The 27,595-nt window shown below is 33.0% G+C and overlaps 1 protein-coding gene across 3 annotated transcripts in view; it reads left to right on the forward strand.

Annotated features, from left to right (window-relative positions):
* Positions 1–420: 420 nt before the first annotated feature.
* Positions 421–27,595, forward strand: part of LOC134238862 (cell migration-inducing and hyaluronan-binding protein-like) — a 33,456-nt gene continuing 6,281 nt past the window's right edge. Inside the window, exons 1-24 of one of the 3 annotated variants that reach the window (XM_062720967.1) lie at positions 421–547; positions 1,019–1,244; positions 2,227–2,390; positions 2,827–3,010; positions 3,113–3,268; positions 3,372–3,605; positions 3,763–3,867; positions 4,281–4,414; positions 4,833–4,905; positions 5,016–5,155; positions 7,067–7,224; positions 7,368–7,443; positions 7,562–7,696; positions 7,886–8,012; positions 8,250–8,313; positions 8,407–8,442; positions 8,861–8,941; positions 9,068–9,245; positions 9,850–10,050; positions 11,545–11,741; positions 12,379–12,543; positions 12,718–12,889; positions 13,082–13,138; positions 13,768–13,959. In XM_062720967.1, coding sequence (XP_062576951.1) covers positions 422–547; positions 1,019–1,244; positions 2,227–2,390; positions 2,827–3,010; positions 3,113–3,268; positions 3,372–3,605; positions 3,763–3,867; positions 4,281–4,414; positions 4,833–4,905; positions 5,016–5,155; positions 7,067–7,224; positions 7,368–7,443; positions 7,562–7,696; positions 7,886–8,012; positions 8,250–8,313; positions 8,407–8,442; positions 8,861–8,941; positions 9,068–9,245; positions 9,850–10,050; positions 11,545–11,741; positions 12,379–12,543; positions 12,718–12,889; positions 13,082–13,138; positions 13,768–13,800 — 3,222 coding nt within the window. In that variant the 5' untranslated portion in view covers position 421 and the 3' untranslated portion in view covers positions 13,801–13,959. Of the gene's footprint in view, positions 548–1,018; positions 1,245–2,226; positions 2,391–2,826; positions 3,011–3,112; positions 3,269–3,371; positions 3,606–3,762; positions 3,868–4,280; positions 4,415–4,832; positions 4,906–5,015; positions 5,156–7,066; positions 7,225–7,367; positions 7,444–7,561; positions 7,697–7,885; positions 8,013–8,249; positions 8,314–8,406; positions 8,443–8,860; positions 8,942–9,067; positions 9,246–9,849; positions 10,051–11,544; positions 11,742–12,378; positions 12,544–12,717; positions 12,890–13,081; positions 13,139–13,767; positions 13,960–27,595 lie in introns of those variants that run through there. The other 2 variants (XM_062720969.1, XM_062720968.1) reach the window with 2 other exon arrangements.

Genomic DNA, 27,595 nt, shown 5'->3' on the forward strand with positions numbered 1-27,595 from the left:
TTCAAATGAATAATTTTGGGGGTTAAAGATATCTTGGCTTTTAAGCCTAAATGTCAAAATTTAATAGCGTCTTAAAAATAGATCTCGGAGATTAACTTTCAATAAAAAATTTGAAATATACATCCTGAAAATGGTAAAAGTATTTATTGATACATAAAACACTTCCCAAGTTATATTTTCCATGACTTCTTGTTTGTTATTTCACAATTATATTGCGTCTTCAAAACTTATTTACAAAAAATATTACCTTGATGATTAATTTAATAGCAAAGACATCAAAATTAAACGTAGGATCTAACCATTTAACACTCTGGTAATTTAAATATTTTTTTATGATTATGAAATTGCACCCTTAACTATTAAACATGACGTATATATAAGGTATAGTTTACCCGGAGCGTTCAAATTCTCATTCTCAGTGATGGCGGTCACAGTGTTTTCGTTTCTCTCTTGTTTCCTGTATATTTCTACTGTTCTATCAGCTTGCCCAGACCAGGATCCAACACTAAAGCCCTGGTCAGATGCTAATTCCTGGCCCAGTGGACAAGTGAGTAAAGTACCAATAGCGTTCTTACATATAATGACTAAATATTTTTTTTTTATTTTTTAATTGAATTACAAATTCCTTTTTCTTTATACAAATATAGTTCAAAATTTTTTTGTACTTTTCAGGGATGTTTTTGAATTTCACTGTGTAACTCTTCATGAATATATCAGCTAAAGTGTTTTGTTGTAATCACTTTAAACTTTAATGCATATAGATGTGGTGTAAAGTCAGTGATAGAGTTTATTTTATTTTTTATTATTCACTCAATCATTTTTAATTAGATTTCACAACTGTACATAGCAAACTAAATATATCTATAAATACATAAACACATTTACATGTAAATATGCACGATTGATTTCTTAACATTTGTGTTCATCTACAACAGTGCAAAACTTACTTGTAACCGTGAAAGTTATTAAAAGATGGGAAGCTTAATATACATATTTTTCTTTGAAATGTTTTTGACAGGTACCCCAGGAAAATAGCCAGGTAATCATCAACTTTCCTGTTTTACTGGACATAAGTCCCCCTCAGTTGTCCTTTATTGAGATACAGACCGGCGGTAAGCTCGTGTGGGGCAGGAATGGCGACCACAGTGTACGGACAGGGCACATCCTTATCAAAAATGGAGCGGAAATGCACATAGGAAGTGAAGACTGTCAATTTGACAGGAAAGCCAAAATTACGCTGCTAGGTAATTAGCATCTATAGATTTAGAATCTCTTCAGATCATTAAAAACTTACCTCGGCCTTTATTACCAATGTTGGAGTAAGAACTTTGAAAGTACTCTTGTTTATACCTATAGTATGTAGACTTTTACCAAAACAGGTTTCTCAGTATAAAATTATTATTATGCTTTTAATATAAAATGTTGCCCAGATTTCTTTTTGTCTTATAAAAACAAAAAGTGACGCCATCTAAATTATTTTACACCAATATTGTTTTTTTAAATATCGAAATTGAAATATATACAGATTTGTTTGAACGGAATTTTCGGCTTGAATACTATTGGTTATCTCCACACTAGTATTTCATACATCTATGAACAATGAACATAAATGTGTTTTATTTGTGATGGAGTTATGTTGAAAAAGTACTCTGTTATTATAAATATCAAATATCTACTGTAAACAATGCTATCCGTTTTTTTTTCTGGAAGAAATCACAATATTTTTTTTTTAAATTGTATAAATTTTTAAAGATTGATTTATTATTGAATTAAACTAAAAGGTCATTCCACACTAACATTATATATTTTTATACTGTGTTTTCATTCGTGCATACCTATTTTTTAAAATTCAATTTCATGTTTGAAGACAGAAGAAGTGTGATACCGTAAATCGTTATTTTCTGTTTAAAAATCGTGATCTAGTTTGAAATAATCAGTGAAGCTGATCGACCGAAGACAGACATTAAAATGTTCATAAAAAATGTTAGTAACAGTAGTAGAACCATTTATTAAAGTTCATGACTGTAAATAAAAAATCAAAACCATTTATATAGTTTTTAAAATTTTCTTTTTCATATACATTTTCTATTGATTTTTATAAACTCTGTCAAGTATCTCATATTTATGCATTTAAAACTCATTGAAATCGAATTGAAATCAGATTTAGGGTCTCCAATTCAATTAAAAAATTGAAATGAAAAATGCATGATAGAATTTTATATTTAGACGAGCCGGAAGGATCCAACGTCCCCTCGTTTGGTGATAAATTTATCGGAGTAGAAGCAGGAGGAACGCTAGAGCTCCATGGCAAGGACAAAAGGTCATGGACCAAACTGACAAGGACAGCACCTAAATACAACCCGACACTCGGCGACATTTACAAACACAGAGTAAATTAAAATTAAAATCATGTATAAATCTTAATATTTTATTTTTTATTTACGTGTTTGAAGATTATCAGAACAAAATATGTAAATATGTATTCATTTATTTGTAAAGTTCTGTATGTAAAGTGCCTCTTCTCTAAGTTCAAGTAAATGCGATGGTAGGTTGAGGCGAACTAGTTACAGCCGGTTTCCCATATCTAAATTCAATCAATTTATTTGCTTAAAGACCAGTTTCACTGGTAGGGAATCAACAAGTGTACTAGTTTTCAGATGAAATGTTTCTCACGTGAGGAATCGCACAGATACCATTGGTACACAACCAAACAAATCAAAATTACTGAATGATAAGTAATAATAATAATTCAAAAAATTAGTAGAAATGTTTTAAATCAATCAATAAAAACTACTTACCTCTAACTTTTCAGTATAATTTATACAGGATAACTCACCAAATAGGTCACCAGGAGTGTTCGTTTATCATTTCTCGGTGTCCGTACCAGAGGATTATGACATGGTTAACGACCAAGCTGTGTTTGTTAGCGGAAGCATTAACCAAAGAATCGATTACTGGAATCAAGAAAAAGTGGACTCAGCGATAGCAAATCTTACCAATTTCTTGAATGGTGAGTACATTGAAAAATATTACCGGAAATCTTGTTTTGAAATGTTTAAAAAACAATTACCATTACATAGAAGCAATTCATATTAATATTCTTCTTATGCAGGTATCCCAGATGATGACATATTTGCAATTGCCACACAAAAGAACTTTTTAGGATCTAAGGACGTGAGTGCCCTTTATAGCGTCATGGACGCACTGGGTGCCACAACATTCAAACTGGCAACGACAAATGACGCTTACGTAGCCATCGGCCGAAAAGGTGCGTGTAAATCAAAACAAATATAAAACTTTCCCAAATCATAAGAATTATTTGTCACTCTCTTTCTGCTATGTCTACCTTTATTCCAATTGTATATCCTAAGGTCACACTTCTTCGGTTCAAGAAGAGTTGGGCGGTGATGCTTCAGGTGGTGCTGATTATAACGAGGCCTCCATTACTTATGTGGTACCTGATATAGAAAGAGAAATAACAGTGACTTCTTACAACCATGGCATCGAGGAATGGCGTAGCTACACGGACTTCCACGTCATTAACACCATACTCACGAGACCTGTTATATCCGTGCACGATGACGTAATGAATGAATGGAACGTGGGTATGTTCCTAAATTTGTTAGGGCACTTGAAAAATAAAAGTTATGACCAGAAGCTTAATTTTTCTTTTGTTATATTATTCCTATATCATGTTATCAAAACCTTAAAACCTTCTTAATTGTAAAATATGCTTCTAAGTTTTATCAAATATGGTTCCAGGAGATAAAATATTCATCACATCCACTGACTATAGGTGGTACCATGTAGAAGAATTTACCATCATAGAGTGTTCTCAGTGTCCTCTAAATGTCATAAGGATGGACCGTGAGTACCTTTCTTACAATCAGAATATCAATTAGGTCTTTTCGGACTTGACTGAAAGGTCCAGTAATGTTCCCAATGACTTTCTTTGAACAACTTACAACTAGGATATTTAATATTGTATTGATCGTTTAGGATATCTACTAAGTTGATTGAGTTTATTATTCATATCTCTTTAGCATGGTTAAAATGTGTAAACACTGTTAAGTCACTGATTTCCGTGAAGTCAAATTTCGCTGATGAAGGAAAAAGTAAGATACGTTGAGATTTGTTTTTCAGGTTGAAGAAGTGTAGTATAATCTTCATTTAAATATTAGTGAAGGACTTAAATTCATGAGATTCATGGAAAATTCATGAAAATTAGTGATTTCAGAATATTTAAAGAATTGTTGATAATTGGTTTGTTTCCACTATAGACTCTCTGAAGTATGAACATTATGGAGAGATATACAAAAGAGTGGACATGCGGGCGGAAGTAGGATTGATGACCCGATATATTCATATAACGTCAGAGGTTTCCGAAGGAAAGACTAATGGTGGACATGTCAAGGTAATGTTTTTTTATCACCTTCAGTTTCCGTGAAGTTTATTTTCTTCATATATAATATCTATTAACAAAGAAGTTACTTTGAAAGATGTATATAATTAATTGAAAAGAAAAGCATTTTAATCTTATTGTTGAGAATATAAGGCCAATGCATCATTGTTGTATACAAGTATAACATCGAAGAACCTTTATGACCTCATAGCATTTTGACGTCATCATTCAGTAAAAATTCATTTGATTAAACATACCAAATCAAGGTAAATCAAGCAAAATACTAATGTTCATATGTTCGTGTTTCACAACGCTTACCCTTAAAAGAAAAAAATAGAGAATTCAGTGTTAAACATGAAAAGTTTCTTTTTGTATATCAAGGTGTGAATGTTAACTTTTTTATTATCGTGACACGTGCTCTTTTATTTAGTTTCTGAAAGGTTTTAAACGTGTGGCTGTCGAGGGAACAGAGCTTACTAATCTGGGCGACCCACTGATTTTAGGTGAGAGTAAGAAAGATATAACTGAACAAGCACTAACTTTAATAAGTCATCCATTTCTTAGAACTCTCTATGTAACACTCCGCTGAAATGTACTCCCTTTTTTCTATTAGGTCGATATCCACTTCATTATCATATGTGTTATGATCTCGCGGATCGTACATTGTATCCTCAGGAATCGTACTTAAGGAGGAACTCTATACATCATACTCAGTTCCGATGTATGACGATCCACGGAACGCACTCAGCATATGTAAGTTTTCCAAAGATAAACACAAAAAAACATGAATCCATCCTTAAAAAAATGTTTGTCCCCTCTCAACCGACTGCCTGAAAATGGCCAACTCAAAACTTTTATTTGCCTCCATGAAACAATTTTTAGCTTATCTGAGCTAAAAGCCAAAGTGAACTTTTTTGATTGTCCATTGTCCGTCGTCCGTCCATCTTTCTTCTGTCCATCCGTCTTTTTTCTTTCAACTTCTTCTAAAGAACCACTTAACTTATTTTAATCAAAATTGGCACAAAGCAACATCGGATAAAGGGAAATTTAAATTAAAATGAAGGGTCAAGCGCCCTTTCAATGTGAGATAATCAAGAAAAGGCAAAAATAGGGTGAGGTTATTAAAAATCTTCTTCTAAAGAACCACTTGGCCAGAAAAGCTGAAACTCATTTGTAAGCATCATGAGGAAGTGTAAATTCTAATTTGTGAAAATCATGATCCCCGGATGTAGGGCGGGGTCACAATAGGGAATACAAGTTCAACACTGAAATATCAAGAAAAAATCTTTATAAATCTTCTTCTCAAGAACCACTGAGCCAGAAAAGCTGAAATTTATGAGGAAGCATCCTAGGGTAGTGTTGATTCTCAATTTTTTAAAAAAAATCATGATCCCCAGGGGTAGGACGGGGCCCCAATAAGGAATCCACGATTTACATTGAAATATATAGAAAAATCTTTAAAATCTTCTTTTCAAGAACCACCGGGCCAGAAAAGCTGAAACTTATGTGGAAGCACCCTTGGGAAATGTAGATTCTAAATTGTTAAAAACATTGGAGTAGGGCGGGATCCCAATAGGGAATCTAATTTTTACATTGATATAAATGTAGGACTCTAAAGTGCGATGGGACTCCAAAGTCCCATTGTCACGCCAAAGTCCGATGGTCTGCGTCAAACTCCGATGGTTTCACACGCCATAGTCCGATGGTGCAGAAAACAATTAACGTTTATGACGTTATAGTACTATTGCGCAAAAATGCGATTCCGTGCCATGCCAAGGCCCGATTGTTTAAAAATATACAAATAAATATTAAATGCAAAGATTAACCCTCATCTTTTGGATATAGGTGCGAGACTAAACCTATGCAGTCGAAAAATTTGTAATACTAAGTAACTATAACCTAAATATCTGGGGTGAGTGCTGGACTAATCCAAATCAGTCGAGGAATAGGCTAACCCTTAAATCTCTCGGGTGGGTTCGAACAAACATATTATCAATCCGATAGTGTTCAAGGACTAAGCCTTATCAACCGAGTGGTGTGCGAGGACCAACCCTAATTAATGCCTCTAAGGAGTGAAAAAAATAAGCAAAATCAGTAAAATTGTATACACGAGACGAATAATGATTCAATGCATTTTGAATGCAGGACAATGGCATGACGTTGGACTATTGTGACGTCATAAACATTAATGATTGTTCCTCCGCACCATCGGACTTTGGCGTATCAGAACATCGCACTTTAGCGCAATGTGTCCCATAGGAAACGAGCCATCGGACTTTGGCGTGACCATCGGACTTTGGCGTCCGTAAAGACAGCGAGCCATCAGGGTTTCGCGCAGACCAACGTTGTTTTTTTTTTATTCCTGGATTTTCTCATCCGGTCATTATGTATGTTTAAATTTTCTATGAAAAAAAATCCCCACCTACATGTACTTTGCCGACTCAATATTTTTACCCTGTGCCGAGAGAGGGCATGCAAACAAATTTTATTTTAAAGATGGCCTAAGAAAATTCTATCAAATCCAAAAAAAAAATCGATTGACATTTTGGATGCCTTTCGATATGACTAAACAATGTTAAAAAGATCGTTTTATGCACTTTGAACCACGCACTGTAATGTATATTTTAAATATCATAAAAACACATTGTCAAACGTTTGCTTTAGATCACAGACAATGTGTGCTATGACAGTGTGGGTCATGGTTTCTTCCTTGAAGACGGCGGGGAGAAAAACATCACATTTTACAGAAACCTTGGACTGGGACAGAGGCGATTTAAGGGGGACACTGTTTTAGGGGTTACAGGCGCGATTCCAGCAGACAAGTATGTAACGCATTTATAATAGTTTTAGGTCAAAAGAAAAAAAAAGATTCATGTGGTTGCAACAAAGCAGTTTAACGTGAAACAACACGAGCAGTTGGTAATTTTCGGTTTCATACTTTGTAATCAGAACCTTTATGTTTCAGAACAAAGGGTCCAGCGACATTTTGGCTTACTAGTCCATTGACAACTTTGGTGAACAATGTAGCTGCGGGTGGCGAAGTACGACATTTCCTGTTATTTCGTTTTTATTTTACTTTGGTACTGTCGTAACACTTGCTCTTAAATTGTTTCCCAGCATTTTCATCTAATCGATATTTATTTATTTCTTCGTTTTCAGGGCATTGGTTTCTGGTACATCTTTTCACATATACCAACTGGTCCCTCGGTCGATAAAAATTTTATGCAACCAGGAGAAGCACAGCATACAAGAATAACCAAGTTTTTGGACAATTCCTGCCACTCCTACGAAACGGTACAATACCATCAAAATACAGGATTTAGACATAAATGATTTTATTTTTGATCATTTTAATTGTAAAAAATGTATTAGGGAAAATAATTCTAAAATATTTATTATTATAAATATAAAATTATAATTTTAATAACTTAAATGTATTCTTTACAAAATACCGAAATTAAGTCAGTTTTATTCAATTACTAGTGTCTTTTCGTTGATAATGAGCTTAAACAAGACTTGACCTTCGGAGGATACAATCATTATACCCCTAAGGTTGATCCTCTGGATCCTAGTTCACCCCCTGCTCCTGCGGTATTTGATGGTTTTACAGGTAAAGGTTTCATTTTATTAACTGAAATCACCATACAAGTACAGGTATAAGGTTTTATTTCCCAAACAATGTATTTTTTTTATACTGTTGTCAATTACAACTGTTTGCAATAATTGAAGTTACTTCAGTGGTAAAGTTCAACATACGTAAGTGTTCTTGAAAAGCTACAATATTACACTCAGTGTGTTTTGGGTTTTCTAATCGGTAAGACTTCTTTGCGGTTTGTTCTTTTTTCAGCCAGTAAATGTATCGTTCAGAATTTATGGATTCGTTCGTCTCCTGTTATTGTCAGAAGGGCATCGTAAGTAAATCAAAACCACCGCTTGCTTATTGCTGAACTTTAATATTATATTCTATATATGTTTCAAAAAGAGTACCGCACTTTTCCTTTCAGACTTTCAGACAGCCGATTTGGAGCTTTTCTTTTGAGGTGTGTATAATGAATATGTGAAATAAGTTACAATATGTTATTATAAACAAGCTCTCTAGTGGAATTTTTTCCTAAAAAAATTACGACAAAGGCAAAGAATTGTTACATATGTAATTACCAACACTATGATTTTATGAGATAATATACTTGAACAAAATCATACTATTAAGTCTTTTTTCATTAAAATTACAATTTGATCTACGTAAACGTAATCAACGTAAACATTTTTAACCGAAAATCACACTGTTTAGAAAACTGGAATGTTAGTGTTTTAATATTTGAAATAAGAAGGAGTGATGGATTTGGACAATTATGTGAATATCCGTTCAACATGGGCAATTTATATTATAATTATGATTGTAGATTCGGAATTTGATAACTATATCGTCTATATGATTCTTAATATCTATCTTTGTAGAGAGGAATCGATATGGCAGATATTTGAAGACAGCGTCATTATCGGTCTCTCGGATAATGTCGGAGAAAATCTCTCTTTCAGGTTTTTGATTTCTTTTTACTGTATATTGATTATTTTTTATCTTTTAATTAATTATCATTTTGGAAATTTTGTTCATCAAGTGTGTATTCCAGACAGATGGAGATACATTCTTTTTATATTTTGTAGAGATAGAGATATAACTGGGTTCCGTTTTTCAAAAGGCCCAATAACAGTAAGGAACACTTGGTTTGGCGGATTTGAATCATCTGCAGTGAGAACAGCCGCGGCTATCGGTAATCAGGAATGTATGCGTCACAACGATCCAAGGAACGCTTTGAATAACCTTATGTTTGACTTTAATGATGTAAGTTATTAACTGCATTTTGAATGTACATTTCATGATTTTTAAAACATTTGCAGTAGAATATTTCTTGTTCGAAGTTGAATAGTAGTTCTTTAAAAGTTTTGGTAAGAAAGTAATTTATTTTAATTCTTTGAATATACAGTACTGTTAACAGGCCCCTTTTTTAATCTGTCCTAGCATGTCATGCTTAAGAAATAATGTTGTAGATACTTATAATACTATATATAACATAATTATATTATATATTATATATAGTATAGTTTGTCCAGTGCAAGTCACTTTTTCATAACAGTGAAACATTTTAAAATAACTTTTAATTTGTTTTGTTAAAAAAATTATGAAAAGTGCACTTTGAGTGTAACATTGATCTGTAGAAAATAATGTTAATTTCTTTACCACTTTAAAGCCTTGCTTTGTTATTTAAATTCTTCTTTGGTTGCTGACATGATCAATGTCATTAAACCTGGCATAAAATACAATTGTTAATTAAATATTTGGTAATGAAATCTTAATTGCCTTCGTAAAGATTAGTTAACAATGATCCGTACAACAATTACTGGAAATTCTATTGAATTCAATAAATTTTGTTTCTGAATTTGTAAAGGGACCGGGAAAAAGATTCTTATTCAGAGATTGCACATCAAGATCCCCAGATGCTGATGCAATATTTTCACTGAGGGACAACAGGAAAGCTTTGTCAAATAGTGACGTCACAATAGTTACCAGTAAGCCATTCCTGCTAACAAAGGAATGTAAAATTAGATCAGGGTGGAATGCTGCTTATTGTCCCTTTGTGTATGGAAAGGTTTTTTTTTTTCATTTTCTTTGTATCTTATGATTTTGAACTGAGAAATAACGCCCAAAAATGCTTTGAATCCTCTAAAGCTATGTTAATTAAGCAAAAAAGCCATTTTTTGCTACTCGTTGCAAAGCAACAAAAATACGCGTTTTCCTAATACTTCCGGTTTGGCCGGAAGTGAATGTTGTTTTTTGACCGAATAGGTCTTCCGAAGTAGCTTTCATTTTTAACAAAAATGAGAAATTACGCCCGAAAATGCTTTGAATCCTCTAAAGCTAAGTTAATAATGCAAAAATAAGCCATTTTTTGCTACTTCCGGTTTGACCGGAAATTTTCAGAAAATTAATTTTAAGCTCCCAGAGACATATGTTTTTCAAAAACGGCAAAAATGCTGTAAGTATGAATAAATGTTTATTAGCACAATATACTGTAAATGTATAATATTTGGCTGTGTATTCTTTTTAGCGGAACACAACAACGGCTAAATCAGGTGCAAAGCTAAATGCCTTGCACATATACAAATAAGAATATGAATAAATACGCTAAATTAAATCTACACTAACTTCTTCAAAAATCAATTTCCGCCAAATATCGTACTCGCTAAATAAAATACATTTACAGTAATGAATCTTTAAGATAACGATTAGTCATCATGCTCAAAAGTCCATTGAAAGTAAACAGATCAGAAGCCTAGCAAACACAGGCCTCTAAAACATCAGAGATGGGATCAGCTGACATGGAGTAGCAAGCATACCCTGTCGACCTTTTACACCCGCCGTGTAGCCCTTGTCATAATCAAGTAAATGAAAAAATCTGTAGACATTTCAGTTTGAAAATAATGTCCTAACATTTTGTTTGATAAGGTCAGTAAACATTCGACTTCAAGGTATATTGTATTTGATGACAAGGCATTATATCGACCACTGAGTATGCGAAATATAGATTTAAACGAGATTGTTGATATCCTTGTTTCATTAACTTATTTGTCAGTAGCTTACCTTGTTTCAGAAATTGTATGTACATAGAACATGCTCTTGTGTATCGAATCAACTAGAGACATAAACTCCAAATGAAGGTAATAAGGAATATTGCTTCATAAATAAAGGAAGTTGACGACATAAACATTGAAAATATCACCTTTTTTCATTAATTTTTTTATCAGGTTACCTTAAACATCTTTTGTTAGTGAAATAACTAAATATGAAACCTATGTATCTTTTATTTCGAGTTGAATTGAAAAGTTTGCATTTAGAAGAAAGGTTATTCAATATCATATTTGCACAGGTTTTAATTAAATGCATTCTATGGACACAAGTAAAAACAAATAAAAAATTGTTTAAAAAACAATTGTTTTTTCAAAGAACAATGGTATATTAAAAAGAAACAAATTAAATGCCTATATATTGTTAAAACACTACTTTTGATTTAAAATCTTAAGGGGGTGGGGGCTGAAGGATTTTAAATTTATAAGAGACTAAACACACAAAATTTTCCCTCAAGGTACTCGTGACATATACAGATCGCTTTAACAGCGATATGCATGTGTACAGGACAGACGGCAATCTGCCCTCATTACACCTAGTCATGGACATGGAAAAACATTTCCTCCCGATTCTGGGGGGATCTCACAGCTATCTAGTCAGAATAGCAGGGACACTCCCGTCTTCCGTCAACTTCGACGCCAGAGCGATTTCAAAGTGAGATTTACTATAACTATTTAGGCATATATCATTTTTAGTTTGTCCAGCGGTACTAACAATATCAATTATTGCATCCTATCTTTACATTTAAGTAAATATCAAACTATTTCCCCTCTAAATAGGTTTGAACAATAGACATCCAGCTACAAGTTATTCATAGAATTCAACGCGTATATTTATTTATACGACAGAAAAGTATATGGATAAAGAGAAAAAGAAACTACTTGGAAATGGGTTTATCATAATTTGTGATTTTCCGATGCTCGCTATTAATAACAAAATGACAATTATTTACAATTTATTTGATCATTTCCTGGGGGGGGGCCTATTCTGTGCTCTCGACAGCAATATAACCGAATCAAAACTTGGCGATATCTATAGACCTTAGAAAAACAGTTTAATTTGTGCATTTCATGTTAATGAAAAAATTTAAAGATCTAATTTTATAATGTATTTTCCTTCAACATAAATTGCATTTACTTTCAGAAGAAAATAAAATTAAAGGCCATATATGTGACAGACTATACACACTTTTTTTTGTAGAAAACGTTTTTATCCATAAAAACTGAAATATTTTTTATCAAAAATAAAGAATTTTGTTGAAATATCTTAACCAAAATTGTTTTATTTTAAGGAAAAACAATGTGCTTATTGCGTTTTGCGTCCCACGAAACGCTGAAATTCGATTTGAGTATCGAATGGAGAATTTTAACAGACGACCAGTCCATGCGGTAACTTCGAGGCAGGAGGTGGTGGCTAGCGACACTGTTGGTACTTACTTTTATGACAGCACTGTTGGGTAAGCTTGTTATAGATTAGAAAACATACAACACTTGTCAAATACAGCCTACATCACACATAACATATGGCATTGGGTCAGATTATGAAAAGAATAATTAAATAGCCATAAAAAAATTAATTTTGTGCATTTAAAATAACGCTATTCTTTTTTAATCTTCTTCCAATTTTTTAGAGTCATCTTTTTCAAACTGATGCACGAAGAGGATTATGGAGTCGATGAAATCGCCCGTTGTCCTGACAACGTTTGCCCTCGTGCTAGAGTTCTAGTGACGTCAGGAGATCTCACCGACTCTAACTGCGTCAGTCGGTTTAGCGCTGTGCCAGAGTACATCCAATCATCAACGGTAAGATAAAACAGTCTAGATGTTAGCTATTTGATTTCATTGACTTGTATTACAGTTTACGTACAATTTACGTACAATATACATTATAATAAGGTATTTTCTTTTATTTGTTGCTTGAAAATTATGTATCACCATCTGATTAAAAACAAGGGATTACATAACACATATTGAATGATCACTATACTTATTCAGGGTACTGCCACTAATGATGATTCTGTTTTGCTGGCCACTTCTGCAGATCCCCCAGAGGTAAGGTGTAAATTAACAGCACAGTACTGTCAGTGTTTCAAACACACATATTGTTTAAGGTCAAGATCTAGTAAATGACTTTAGAAAATTGTTTCAGTGATAAATCCATTATGACGTCATAATCACTTTCAACTTTCTTTTTCCCGTACTTTACGGCTCTAATAGAATTATGTAGAAAATAAACTGTTTTCATGGAATTCAATTTGAAATCACTTGAAAAGTAGTCCCGATACCTATCTTCAATTTGACATTAATTTAAAGCACAGACTAAGAACATACAAATTACCGTTTTTTGAAAAACTGTAGGCAATCTGGATACATTTTCTTTGTCTGATATGGAAAAAACTCCCATTTTCAATACTAGTTTTCTTAATTTTTCATTGAAAATGACAGTATAAAATATGGTTTTTCATTTTGTTTTTCTACAAATTATGCCCCGAAACACCTATTTTGACCAAGCTAATGTTATAAAGCATCATTAAAGGAATTAATTTCTTAAATTTGAAAAATCTGTAGGCACCCTTCATTTACTAGATCTTGACCTTAACAAATATATTAAAGGTATCTTTATGATAGAACAATGTTTCTGTAAGAAATAATGTTACAAATTCGGTTTATTTTTATTGTAGACAATTGGACATGGATCAACATATCCATTCTAAATCGCGAAGTTCTCTAGAGAACAGCTACAAAAGACATCTTACATGCATATGTTTAAAAAGAAGACATGTTTGGATCGCCTTTCAATATAATGTAGATTTGTAGTAATAATACGCAAGAGAATTGTCATATGCATTAAAAATTTGACTTACTAAAACCTCTATCAATTTTAAAGTTTTTTTAAAACTCCAATTATTAAACATTTTATTGATTTGTGACATTACTTTTGGATCAACCCTCGTAATTATGTGGAAAGCAACATCACTCTTGAAATTGCAATTTAACTATGTTGACATGAAAGAAAAACTTCATCTGATAACAACATGAATGATTTTCAAAAATATATTTTAGACATACAGAAGGAGATGTATAATAACAATAACAAAAATCCTGCAAAGGTATCATTTAACTTTATTCGGTAGTAGAATAGGGGTTGCAAATAAGAGATGGTAAATTTGATTTTATAAATATAATGGCAATATCCATGTTTTTAATGGGAAACCCAAAAGATGTCCAATCAAAATTAAATTTGGAGGTCATAATGGCACAATGTCACATAGAAACTTCGTAACTGCACACTATAAAAATTAATTTTAGCAGCTCTTGAGCATTTTTGGAAATGCAGACACTGGCTTTAATTACATTTGTTTTAAGCTGACATCGATTTTAATTCATGTAAGTAAAAAATTGTTTTAGCCTACAAAAGGTTATAGCGCTATATAATTTGCTCATGGAAAAATCTTTTGACTTAATTCGAGAAACTTAATATCTTCTTTTTTGTTCCAAAATATGATAAAAGTGAAACGTTTTTTAAAAATTTGTGCATAATCATGCTTAAATTTAACCTCAAGCCAAAAAGTAAGGCCAAACTTTAAACTTAATTGCAACAGCATTTAAATATGGAAATGATTTTTTTTTAGTTTTTCTCTTCCGGTAGATTGAATATACCTGTGATTGTCATGAGTGGTATAAACATTTAAAAAATCAAATATAATTTCTATATATTTCAAATTGTGTGCTAATGAAATCTAAATTGATAAAACTCTTCCAAATCCCGAAAAAAAAATTAGAACAAGAAATTTAAACAAATTACCTGAAATGAAAAAGGAAGAAAGTAATCGATTTAATTAAAGTTGAACACGATTCGTAAAAGGAATGTGTCTGCCATTTTTGTTCGCAGAATCTCGATACTGCAGACCCCTATATAAAGTTCAGGACGTATTCTCTTTTCAGTGTAATCAGTAGACACCGGTGTAGACGGACGTATACAGGGGTCCATTTTACAAAAGTACTTAAGACTTAAGATCAAATTTAATTCTTCATATAACATTTTAGCTCACCTGAGCCGAAGGCTCAAGTGAGCTTTTCTGATCACATTTTGTCCGTCGTCCGTCCGTCTGTCTGTCCGTCTGTCTGTGTGTCTGTATATCCGTCTGTAAACTTTTCACATTTTCGACTTCTTCTCAAGAACCACTGGGCCAATTTTGACCAAACTTGGTACAAAGCATTCTTGGATAAAGGGGAATTTAAATTGTTAAAATGAAGGGACAAATGCCCTCGCAAGGGGAGATAATCAATAAAAGACAAAAATAGGGTTGGGTCATTAAAAAATCTTCTTCTCAAGAACCACTGGGCCAGTAAAGCTGAAACTTATGTGGAAGCATCCTGGTATAGTGTAGATTTTAAATTGTTCAAATCATGACCCCCGGGGGAAGGGCGGGGCCACAATTATCAAAGTTTTACATAGAAATATATAGGAAAAATCTTTGAAAATCTTCTTCTCAAGAACCACTGGGCCAGAAAAGCTGAAACTTATGTGGAAGCATCCTGGTATAGTGTAGATTCTAAATTGTTCAAATCATGACCCCCGGGGGAAGGGCGGGGCCACAATGGGGTATCAAAGTTTTACATAGAAATATATAGGAAAAATCTTTGAAAATCTTCTTCTCAAGAACCACTGGGCCAGAAAAGCTGAAACTTATGTGGAAGCATCCTGGTATAGTGTAGATTCTAAATTGTTCTAATAATGATCCCCGGGGGAAGGGCGGGGCCACAATGGGGAATCGAAGTTTTATATAGAAATATACAGGAAAAATCTTTGAAAATCTTCTTCTCAAGAACCACTGGGCCAGAAAAGCTGAAAGTTATGTGGAAGCATCCTGGTATAGTGTAGATTTTAAATTGTTCAAATCATGACCCCCGGGGGAAGGGCGGGGCCAGAATGGGGAATCAAAGTTTTATATAGAAATAAACAGGAAAAATCTTTGAAAATCTTCTTCTCAAGAACCATTGGGCCCGAAAAGCTGAAACTTATGTGAAAGCATCCTGGTATAATGTTGATTCTAAATTGTTCAAATAATGACTCCCGGGGGAAGGGCGGGGCCACAATGGGGAATCAAAGTTTTATATAGAAATATATAGGAAAAATCTTTGAAAATCTTCTTCTCAAGAACCACTGGGCCAGAAAAGCTGAAACTTATGTGGAAGCATCCTGGTATAGTGTAGATTCTAAATTGTTCAAATCATGACCCCCGGGGGAAGGGCGGGGCCACAATGGGGAATCAAATTTTTACATAGAAATATATAGGAAAAATCTTTGAAAATCTTCTTCTTAAGAACCACTGGGCTAGAAAAGCTGAAAGTTATGTGGAAGCATCCTGGTATAATGTAGATTCTAAATTGGTCACATCATGACCCCCGGGGGAAGGGCGGGGCCAGAATGGGGAATCAAAGTTTTATATAGAAATATATAGGAAAAATCTTTGAAAATCTTCTTCTCAAGAACCACTGGGCCAGAAAAAGTGAAGATTATGTGGAAGTATTCTGGGATAGTGTAAATTTTAAATTGCAGGAATCATGACCCCCTGGGGAAGGGCGGGTCCATTATAGGGAATCAAAGTTTTACATAGAAATATATAGGAAAAATCTTTGAAAATCTTCTTCTCAGGAACCACTGGGCCAAAAAAGCTGAAACATATGTGCCCATGGAAGGATCAAGTGTAGATTTCAAAATGTCTAAATTATGATCAGTGGGGTAGGGTGGGGATGCATTATGTATAACAAGGGGGAAATCTGGTAAAGAACAGAATGGTCAAAGCTTCTCAGGTGAGCGATGTGGCCCATGGGCCTCTTGTTGATTAATATCATATCGAAAATAATTTAAATTTTAACTCTTTAAAAGGAACGTGATTAGATATTTTTACACAAACAATTTCAAAGAGAATAATTAATTCTGCAAAGTTTTACAATAACCTGAAGTTTTGGGTCTTAGTCGTAAGTTCTTTTGTAAAACGGGCCCCAGCACTCGGTAGCTACAATAATAACGTAATACTTCGTCTAATGCAGGAAAGTAAGATACCAAAGAAACTTACAATTATAGTTGTACAGGTTGGTACTGTATACAAACAGACACAGATACACGTAACTGCAATAAAATGTAAACAAAAGTAATGGAAGATAACCAGCACCATCACCATCACAGGTCGCCATTCCATGCCGATACCCGTGACAATAAAGCAGTTAGGTGTAACGAATCTGAAGAGTATACCCTGGTGTTCATGTATCGCAGATAATGATACCGAAAATGACGTATGCCTATTTATGAGTCGTGTTCAGCATTAATATGGAAATATACCATGGCAAATGATATATCTATCATATGCGACAGACGGTCATTATAACGACCATAGACATTCCAAAACTTTGACTGAAATAAAAAATAGAGGATATTCAATGTTTTGTAGTTGAATATGGAATTTATTTCACGAGTGGGGCAGGGTTTTTAATATTTTCACGAGTGCGAAGCACGAGTGAAAATATAAAAAAAATCCTGTCTCACGAGTGAAATAAATTCCATATTAAACTACAAAACATTGAATTTTCTGTTTATTACATTTTTTTTTTAGAAAATCTTTGATTTTTCCTTTGCCTCTGTCTTTTTGTAATACAGTCATAGGCTACATGACGTCATAGTTGAGCGGTTGAGACGTCATAGCTTATGAAAACACTATAAACATGGATTTAGCAACATATTTTTGGTAATTTTTGACAGTTTTATTCGCTGTCAAAATGGTTTTTTTATTTCCATCTATATCTTTCATTAGGTCAAGGAAGATTTTTTTTACAACAATCTTCGTTCTGGGAAGGGAAATCGAGAGTTTTCCCGCACTTCTGATATTCGTCACACTGTGACAGGATATCATTTTGATATCCTTTCACACTTTGACAGGATATCATTTTTATTCAATGAATAAATTACAGTATTTCACGGGTAAAAATGTAATAAAAAAGAAATATTATTTGGATTGATTGATTGATTAATTGAATGTTTGTTGTTTTACGTTTCATTCGAGAATTTTCACTCACGTAGAGACGTCACCACATACCCCCGATGAATTAGAATTTTATTGTGTGACTGTAATGATAATTTGAATATTTTAGAATTTTTATAATTTCTTCGCTTTGTGAATCATCAGTTGACCATTATTGTTTCTAGTCAGTAAACAATCTTAAAATGAAATAGTCGTAGCAGACTCTATGGTGTCTTATATTTCAAGTTCACTGGGATATTTCTACCAAGCTTCTTTCTTTATTCCTCACTAAGATACGAACAGTAGTGAAGGAGTAACTTCAAGAGAACGGTACAAAACATGTGAATACTTAAAGATTCCAAGGAACTTTTGGAACAAAAATCAACAAAATAAAAACCTAAGACATTTCAACTTTTTATACAACTATACCCCACGATAAATTCAAAACTAGACTTTCTGACATCATTGACATCTGCTTTTCATTAAAAATGGAACTTGTAAATTATCTTACCTTGTCATTTCTTATTTGCAAAATACTATGTTAAAAACCATTTAATTGTATAGACAAGTACTCTGAAGTTGTTATTTTAAAGATGCTTGAGTTTCTGATTGACAATATCATGTGGTTTTTGGAGACAGGTATTAAAAAAGCCATGTAAATTAAAGACAAAATCTTTAGAAATATAAATAAAATAACCAGCATTTCAAACAAATTGGAGAAACCAAACAGAGAACAAGCTCTATGAACAATACACAAGGAGCAGTGGAAATACGGACCTTTTTGTTGGTCAAATGAATGACTTAAATTGCGATTAATTGAAAACGAACAACGAAGTAAGTACATGTAGTTTCTCGTCAAGCTTAAATAATGATTGCAGCGTAAAATAAATTTGCATCCAAAACACCATAGAAGGGATTAATTAAATGCCATGGAGAGAGAAGAATCTCCTGTCGTCGGGTCAAACCCGCCATGTGCCCCCTGTTCTGCTCAGGAACACGTACAAATCTGTGGACAATTAAATGCGTAAGTACTAGTATTGCCCTTATAATTAATAGAAAAAAACATTAGTCAGCATTCAATTTCATTTTATATTGTATTTGTTGACAAACTCAAACAAACAAAATTTAGGAAAATCGAACCCAATCCCACAGTAAGATGCATTTGATCTTTCATGAAATATAAAATCAGTCAACTGATTTATTTATTTTTGTTTCTTATTTTATTTTTAAAAAAAGCTATTTGATTAGTGAAAATAACACAAATCAAGCAAACCAATGCGACACTTTTATATTGTGTTAAATGAACTTCAAATAAATAATTTTTGGAGGTCTTAGATATAATTGGTTGTTATCCTAAATGACAAATCTTAATAGCCTCTTTAAATTAGAACTCGGGTATTAACTTTCAATAAGAATATTTAAAATATACATCTTTAAAGTGGTAAAAGAATTGATTTAAACATGAACCACTTCCAAAGTAATATTTCCCATGACGTTTTGTTTGTTATGGCACAATTTAATTGTGTTTTTAAAACTTATTTACAAAAAATCTACTTGATGATAAAATTAAAAGCAAAGACATAAAGATTAAATGCAGAATCAAATAATTTAACACAATATTTTTATGATTATGAAATTGCACCGTGAATATAAAATGTGATACATGTAAGAGATAGTTTACCCGGAGCGTTCGAACTATCTTCTCGCTGACTCGGTGATGGCGGTTACAGGGTTTTTGTTTCTCACTTGCTTCCTGTATATTTCTACAGTTCTATCAGCCTGCCCAGACGAGGATCCAACACTAAAGCCATGGTCATATGCTAATTCCTGGCCAAGTGGTCAAGTGAGTAAAGTACCAATAGCGCTACTTAATAACTGAAAAAATTCATTTTGTAATCAAACTAAAAATTATTCTTTTGTTTATACAAGTACGATTAAGGATAATCCTTTTTACTTTTTTTTGATGGTTTTGCATTTCACTGTTTTACTTTTCATGAGTTTAGCTACTAAAGTTTTCTTCTGCTTATAATGTAACCATCTTATTTTCATGACATGTTGAAAATTCAACCTTCGAACTCTTAATTCCGATAAAAAACCCATTTCCTTGAAATTCTCCTCTGGTTCCTTTTTTTCACAGGTACCTCAGGAAAATAGCCAAGTAATCATCAACTTTCCTGTCCTACTGGATACAAGTCCCTCTCAGCTGTCTTCTATTGAGATCCAGACCGGCGGTAAGCTCGTGTGGGGCAGAAATGGGGACCACAGTGTACGAACAGGGCACATCCTGATCAAAAATGGAGCGGAAATGCACATAGGAAGCGAAGACTGTCAGTTTGACAGGAAAGCCAAAATTACGCTTCTAGGTAATAATTAGTATCCATTGACTTAGATTAGGTTATAATTAGTATCTATTGTCTTAGATAAGAGAATAATTAGTATCTATTGTCTTATATTAGGTATGATTAGCATCCATTGACTTAGATTAGGTTATAAATTAGTATCCATTGTCTTAGATTAGATAACAATTAGTATCCATTGTCTTAGATAAGAGAAAAATTAGTATCCCTTGTCTTAGATAACTTAACGATTAGAATCGACTGTTTAGACAGAATCTGACATATCTGTTTCATATTTGGATATTTTACTTGAAAAGGACGTCAGTGGTAATCTAACAACCAAGCTCTTTGATAAACGTGATGAATTTAACTTTTCCATCGTCAACTTCCCTTACTTATGCAGCAATATACCTTCATCACCTGCATACGGAGTTTATATTTCTCAGTTGATTTGATACAAAAGAGCACACTACGTATGAACAATTTCTAAAACGGGGCAAATTATTTACAAACAAGCTGATGATATAAGAATATCAGTAATCTCGTTTAAAGTCATAATTTCGTTAATTCTATGGTCAATACAGTGACCTTGTCAGCAAATGCAATTTATCATTGAGCCAAATGCTGACTGACGTTTGTCATACTAATTGTTAGTCCATGATTTTACACACTGAATTGACGACGGATTTTTCCGTTATTTCCCGATCATGACAGAGAACACTGCCGGAGTGACCGTCAGCAGGGGGCTCACTCCTCCATGGCACCTGATCCCACTTTTAATGTTTTGAGCTCCGTGTTTGCTCTGCTCCTATTTTGTAGTGTTTAATCGATTTCTGAGCTTGAATACTGTTTGTGATCTCCTATATTTCATCAGGTAATAATAAGTATTTATTGTATTAGATTAGGTAACAATTAGTATCCATTGTCTTAGATTAGGTAATAATTAGTATTCATTGTTTTAGAATTCTTTGCAGAACACACACAAAAAAACTTATCCCGTCTTTTAAAATGTAATACCATTTTTAAGGTAATTCCACCCTCCTATGATGTCATAGATTTCTGCAAAAACTGTAATTAGTTTAAATTGATACTTAATAGAACAATATCTTTTGGAAGAATGCTTTACAATAGGTGTAATGATAAGTATTGTTAAGTAAAAGGATTTTTAAAAAGCATATTTCTTTATTTAATCAATTATTCAATCTTTAAAAAATGTTGACAAGGGCAATAACCCCTTCTAAGGTCTCTTCATTCAGGCATTTGCAAAATCAACCATTACAGTACTTCTAATGTAAAATAGTTTCCCTGATATTCACAATTCAAAAGTATCTTACAAGTAGGAAGTAATAAGAACATTCATCATCAGTATTATGCATTTTAACCAGTTTTTACAAATTTTTCATAATACTGTTTACAAAAAATGTGCGATTTTTTATGTTGATCTACACTTCTGTTTATTTATGTTTTGCATCTTAAATGATATGGTGACCTATACATTTTTTGCAATAATTGGAAAATTCAAAGTATATTAAATGAAAATAAATGCAGTTTTTGTACTTTGAACCATTAAAATTGTGAGGATTGAAACACCTTAAAGAAAAACTTTACAAGAACTACTCGTTATAATACCAATATGACAGGAATTTAGCATTTACTGAGTATCTTAAAAGCAGGTTTCTCACTTTATTATTATTATTATGCTTTTGATATAAAATGTTGCCTAGATCTCAATACATTTATATCTATCAAGGACAAAAAGTACGGTAAAGTAATTTTTAACGAATAATGTTTTTATATTTCATTAAAACAATATATACATATATTGATAAAGGTCCGGCTGTCCTAAATAAAATATGTAATATCGTAAGAAGTTGCCTTGAATAATCAAAGAACATGGCATTTGGGTCTATGGGACAGGTTTTTTTTCACGTCAAATGTTAAGAATATTAATTTATCCCATGTTTACCCCTTTATCCTGTGGATATAGCTCATGTGATATCGTTTTCGTATCCCAGAGATAAGTGCAGATATGACATCACAATTGTTTTTGCGTTAGCATGGTAAAGTGAAATAAACTTAAGTCCTACATGTATATACAAACAGTGTAAAACATCGGTTGTGAAGTATAAAACATGGAATAAAAAGAATCTCACATGATTTGTAGTTGGATATGACTTTTATCCAACTCGTTGTGTGTTTTTATTCCCTCGCCAAGGTTCCAAGGCTCGCAAATCTTATCCAACTGCAAATAATTGGAGATTCTATATATAAAATCCAAAAGGAATAGAACGACGTAGATTGAAAGAGATTCTTTTAATTGGATAGATTTTCAAAGAATGTTTTTTAACAAATTAAAGGGAGATAAAATCATAAGATCGTTTCATAGTAACATTATGTATATTTATTTTATGTTTTCATCTGTGCATACCTAATTTTTTTTTTATTATTCAATTACAGTCTGAGATTATTTAAGATGTTGGATACCTTAAATCATTATTTTCGATTTAAATATCGTGATTTAGCTTAAATAATCAGTGAAGCTCAGCGATCAATAACAGACGTTATAATTTTATACAATTTTAAAAATCATAGTTATAGCTACAGAACCATTTATTAAAGTTCATGACTGCAAATAGGAAAGAAAAACCTTCTTTATGGTTTTATTATTTTTTTTTTCATTTTTAAATATTTATGTACTTAGCATTAATTGATTTTAATGGACTCAGTATGTATCTTATATTTATTCATTTAAAGCCATTTGAAATTAAAATACTTTTAGAATCAATGCGCCAATTTTAATTAAAAAATTGATATACATGATCGAATTTTATATTCAGACGAGCCGGAAGGATCCAACGTTCCCTCGTTCGGTGATAAATTTATAGGGGTAGAGGCGGGAGGAACGCTAGAGCTCCATGGCAAGGACAAAAGGTCATGGACCAAACTAACAAGGACAGCACCTAAATACGACCCGACTCTCAGCGACATTTACAAACACAGAGTAAATTAAAATCCTGCATTAATCTCAATTTTTATGCTTTAAAGTAAATGTATATCGTGTACGTGATTGTAATTTATCAGGACAAAATGTTAAAGAATTAAATGTAAATTTGAAGTTCCTTTTCACTAAGTTCAAAGTAAATGGTATGGTAGATTGAAGTCAGGTGGGTACAGCCGGTACCCCTACCTAAAGTCAACTCAAGATGTTATTTTCATAAAGACCGGTTTCTCCAGTAGGGAACTTACAGATGCACTGAAGAAAATGATATTCATCTCTTGAGCAATAGTCTTGATACCACTGGTGCACAGCTAAACACATTAATTACTTTAATGAATAAGTAAAATATGTTTTAAGTTTGATATAAGTTTAAGAAGTACTTACTTTTTACTTTTCGGTCTTGTCCAGGATAACTCACCGGATAGGGGGACGGGAGTGTTCGTTTATTATTTCTCGGTGTCGGTACCGGAGGATTATGACATGGTAAACGACCAAGCTGTATTCGTTGAAGGAAGAATATACCAAAAAATCGATTATTCCAACCAAGACAAAGTTAACTCTGCGATAGCCAATCTTACCAATTTCTTGAGTGGTAAGTAACCAGTAAGAAAGCTAACTGGTGATCAAGGATAAAAAGTTTAGATATGTTTAAAAATGATTTTAATAGAAAGAAGATCTGTTTCTTGATTTTTTCTTAATCAGGCATCCCAGATGATGACATTTTTGCAGTCGCCACACAAAAGAACTTCGTAGGATCTAGGAATATTAGTGCCCTTTATAGTGTCATGGACGCATTGGGGGCCACAACATTTAAACAGGCAACGAATGATGACGCTTATGTGGCCATCGGCCGAAAAGGTGCAAGTAAAATCAAAATAAAGTAAAAATGATAAGAAGAGATATTTACTTAATGATAAGAGATATTTAATTTCTTTCTGCTAAGTCTATATTTATTCCATCCTCAAAATTTTATCCCCTAAGGTCACACTTCGTCAGTTCAAGAAGAATTGGGTGGAGATGCTTCGGGTGGTGCCGTTTATAATGTAGCTTCCATTACATATGTGGTACCTAATATAGAAAGAGAAATAACAGTGACCTCGTACAACCATGGTGTCGAAGAATTTCGTAGTTACACGGACTTCCACGTCATAAACACGATACTCAAGCGACCTGTGATATCGGTATACGATGACGTAATGAATGAATGGAACGTGGGTATGTTTCAAAATTTGATAGGCACTAAAAACAAGTCATGCTGTTTAATTTGGGCTTTGTTTTAAAATTTCCTACAATGTCTGTGTGAATATCATAAAGCCTTTCAAAAATTAAGTGTAACATTATTTTCTCAATTTAAATGGCAGGAGATCAAATATTCATCACCTCCACTGACTACAGATGGTACCATGTAGAAGAATTTACCATTATAGAGTGTTCTCAGTGTCCCCCAAATGTCATTAGGCTGGACCGTGAGTACTTTTCTTATTTCAATCAGCTATAATCTTGGCCCTTTATGATAGTTAATTAATTATGCATAGCAGCCCCCCATGATTTAAATGATATCTGTCCTTTCGTATACACAGCTAAAAGAACATAATTATGTTTCCAAATAGCAGCCCTCACGTTTTGAATGATAGTAGGTCGAAAGTGATCTTCTCTGCGTACTCAGATGTAAGAACCTGACTGATCGAGAGGTTGGGCAAAAGTATTTTTCCTCTCATCTTTGATCTGATAGAGAATAAAAATTCAAAGATTGCAGTGAAATATAATACATTTTGGAGTCCTGGCTTAAGAGAATGTTTTCGTATTATTCAGTATTCTTGAATTATTAAGGAGCACACGGTGGGTGTAACCAGTCGGGAGAGTATGATTACTTCTTCATGGCACCTAATCACACCTCTGATGTTTGCTCTGCTCCCAATTTCTATTGTTTCAATAGGCTTTGGAGATTGATAACAGTTCACTATTTTTATATATAAATGATAGGAGAGTGGAGAGTATACTATTGAATAAGATACAAATGGAAACTTCTTTTCAATCAGAACATCACTAGGACTTTACCGTCAGGTCGACTGATTACCAAAATGACTTTTTTGAACACATTACAGGAACAGGATATTTAAAGCTATGTTGTTCTTTACAGTTTTGAATATATCTTTTACATGTAAAGAATCGTGGATAGCAATTAATACAATCGATTGTCAAGAGAACCACTCATATATTGTGGATACTGAAGAGACAATACATGTATTATTTTATGTGGAAAATATACATGTTTAGTAATTTAAATATTTAAAAATACTGTTTTGAAGTGCACAGAAATGCTGAAAATATCACAAGCTACATAATTGTAAATGCCAAAAAGTAAGTTGATTTCGTTAATTCGCATTTTTTCCAGTTTTTTTCCAGATGTTACTCTGTAAAGTAATGATTTCCATGTGTTCCTTTTTTTTGCAGAGGGAAACAACAATAAGTTTGGACTTGTTTTCATAAATGAAGAAGTGTAGTGTTATCCTCATTGCAGTTTTCTTGGAGAACTTCAGTTCATGGGTTTCCATAAAAAAAAATGAACGAAAATTATACCCCACGAAAAAAAAGTTTTACAATACCCTATGAACAGGAAATAATTATTTTCCTCTTTTGTAGACTTTTTGGAATATGAACATTATGGAGAAATATACAAAAGGGTGGACATGCGGGCTGAAGTAGGATTGATGACCCGGTATATTCATATAACGTCAGAGGTTTCCGATGGAAAGACTAATGGCGGACATGTCAAGGTAAAGGATTGTTTTACCAGCATATATATATATATATATATATATATATATATATATATATATATATATATATATATATATATATATATATATATTTATATCATACATTATCATTAAAGAAATAAAGCACCTTTAGTCAAATATTTTCTTTTTACTAATCATTAAAAGTAATTTATCGATCAAGAAATTTAATGTTGATCATGATTTTTTTTTCTTGTATGTTAACTTAAACATGACCCGTACTTTTTTTTAGTTTCTGAAAGGTTTTAAACGCGTGGCTGTGGAGGGAACAGAGCTAACAAATCTGGGCGACCCGTTGATTTTAGGTAAAAAAAAATACAGAACAAGAATCAGCACCACTGTGACTTTAGTTAACGGAATAATATATCGACAACATTGTCAATTATCAATGGTAATGTTCTTATGTCGAAACCATACCGGGTATATCCTTGTGAGCTTGAGATAAAAGATACCACAAAGTCTGACTCATTTATTTCATATTTGGATATTTTACTTGAAAAAGAAGTTAATGGTAATCTAACAACCAAGCTCTATGATAAACGTGATGCCTTTAAGTTTTCTATCGTCAACTTACCTTACTTATGCAGCAATATACCTTCATCATCTTCATGCGGAGTTTGTATATCTCAGTTGATTCGATATGCAAGAGCATGCTCAACGTATAAACAATTTCTGAAACGAGGTAAATTACTGACAAACAAGTTAATGAAGCTAGGATATCAGCAGTCTCGTTTAAAGACATCATTTCGTGTGTTCTATGGTCAATACAATGACCTCGTCAGCAAATACAATTTATCATTGAGTCAAAAGCTGACTGATGTTTTTCATTCTGATTGTTAGTCCATTATTTATACACAGAATTGACGACCGATTTTTCCGTTATTTCCCGATCATGATAAGGAGCACACGGGGGATATTACCGGTCGGCAGGGGATGCTCACTCCTCCATGTCACCTGATCCCACTTTTGATGTTTTAAGAGTCTGTGGTTGCTCTGCTCCTATTTGTATTGTTTGATGGACTTTTGAGCTTGAATACTGTTTGTTATCTTTATGTGTTTTATTTTCACTGTTTAGGTCGATATCCACTTCATTATCATATGTGTTATGATCTTGCGGATCGTACACTGTATCCCCAGGAATCGTACTTAAGAAGGAACTCTATACACCATACACAGTTCCGGTGTATGACAATCCACGGAACACATTCAGCATTCGTAAGTTATCACGAGATTGAAAAGAAAGTAATAACCGTAAATTACCTAATCAAACTCCAAAATAAATAAGTAAATGAATAGATAATTAAAACAATTAAAGGCTGTATTTTTGAAGTCTTGACATTACCAAATGCATTGAA

This window comes from Saccostrea cucullata, unplaced genomic scaffold (assembly GCF_032062105.1).
Source record: "Saccostrea cucullata isolate Sc308-1 unplaced genomic scaffold, CSIRO_AGI_Scuc_v1 ctg729, whole genome shotgun sequence".
Lineage (NCBI taxonomy): Eukaryota > Metazoa > Mollusca > Bivalvia > Ostreida > Ostreidae > Saccostrea > Saccostrea cuccullata.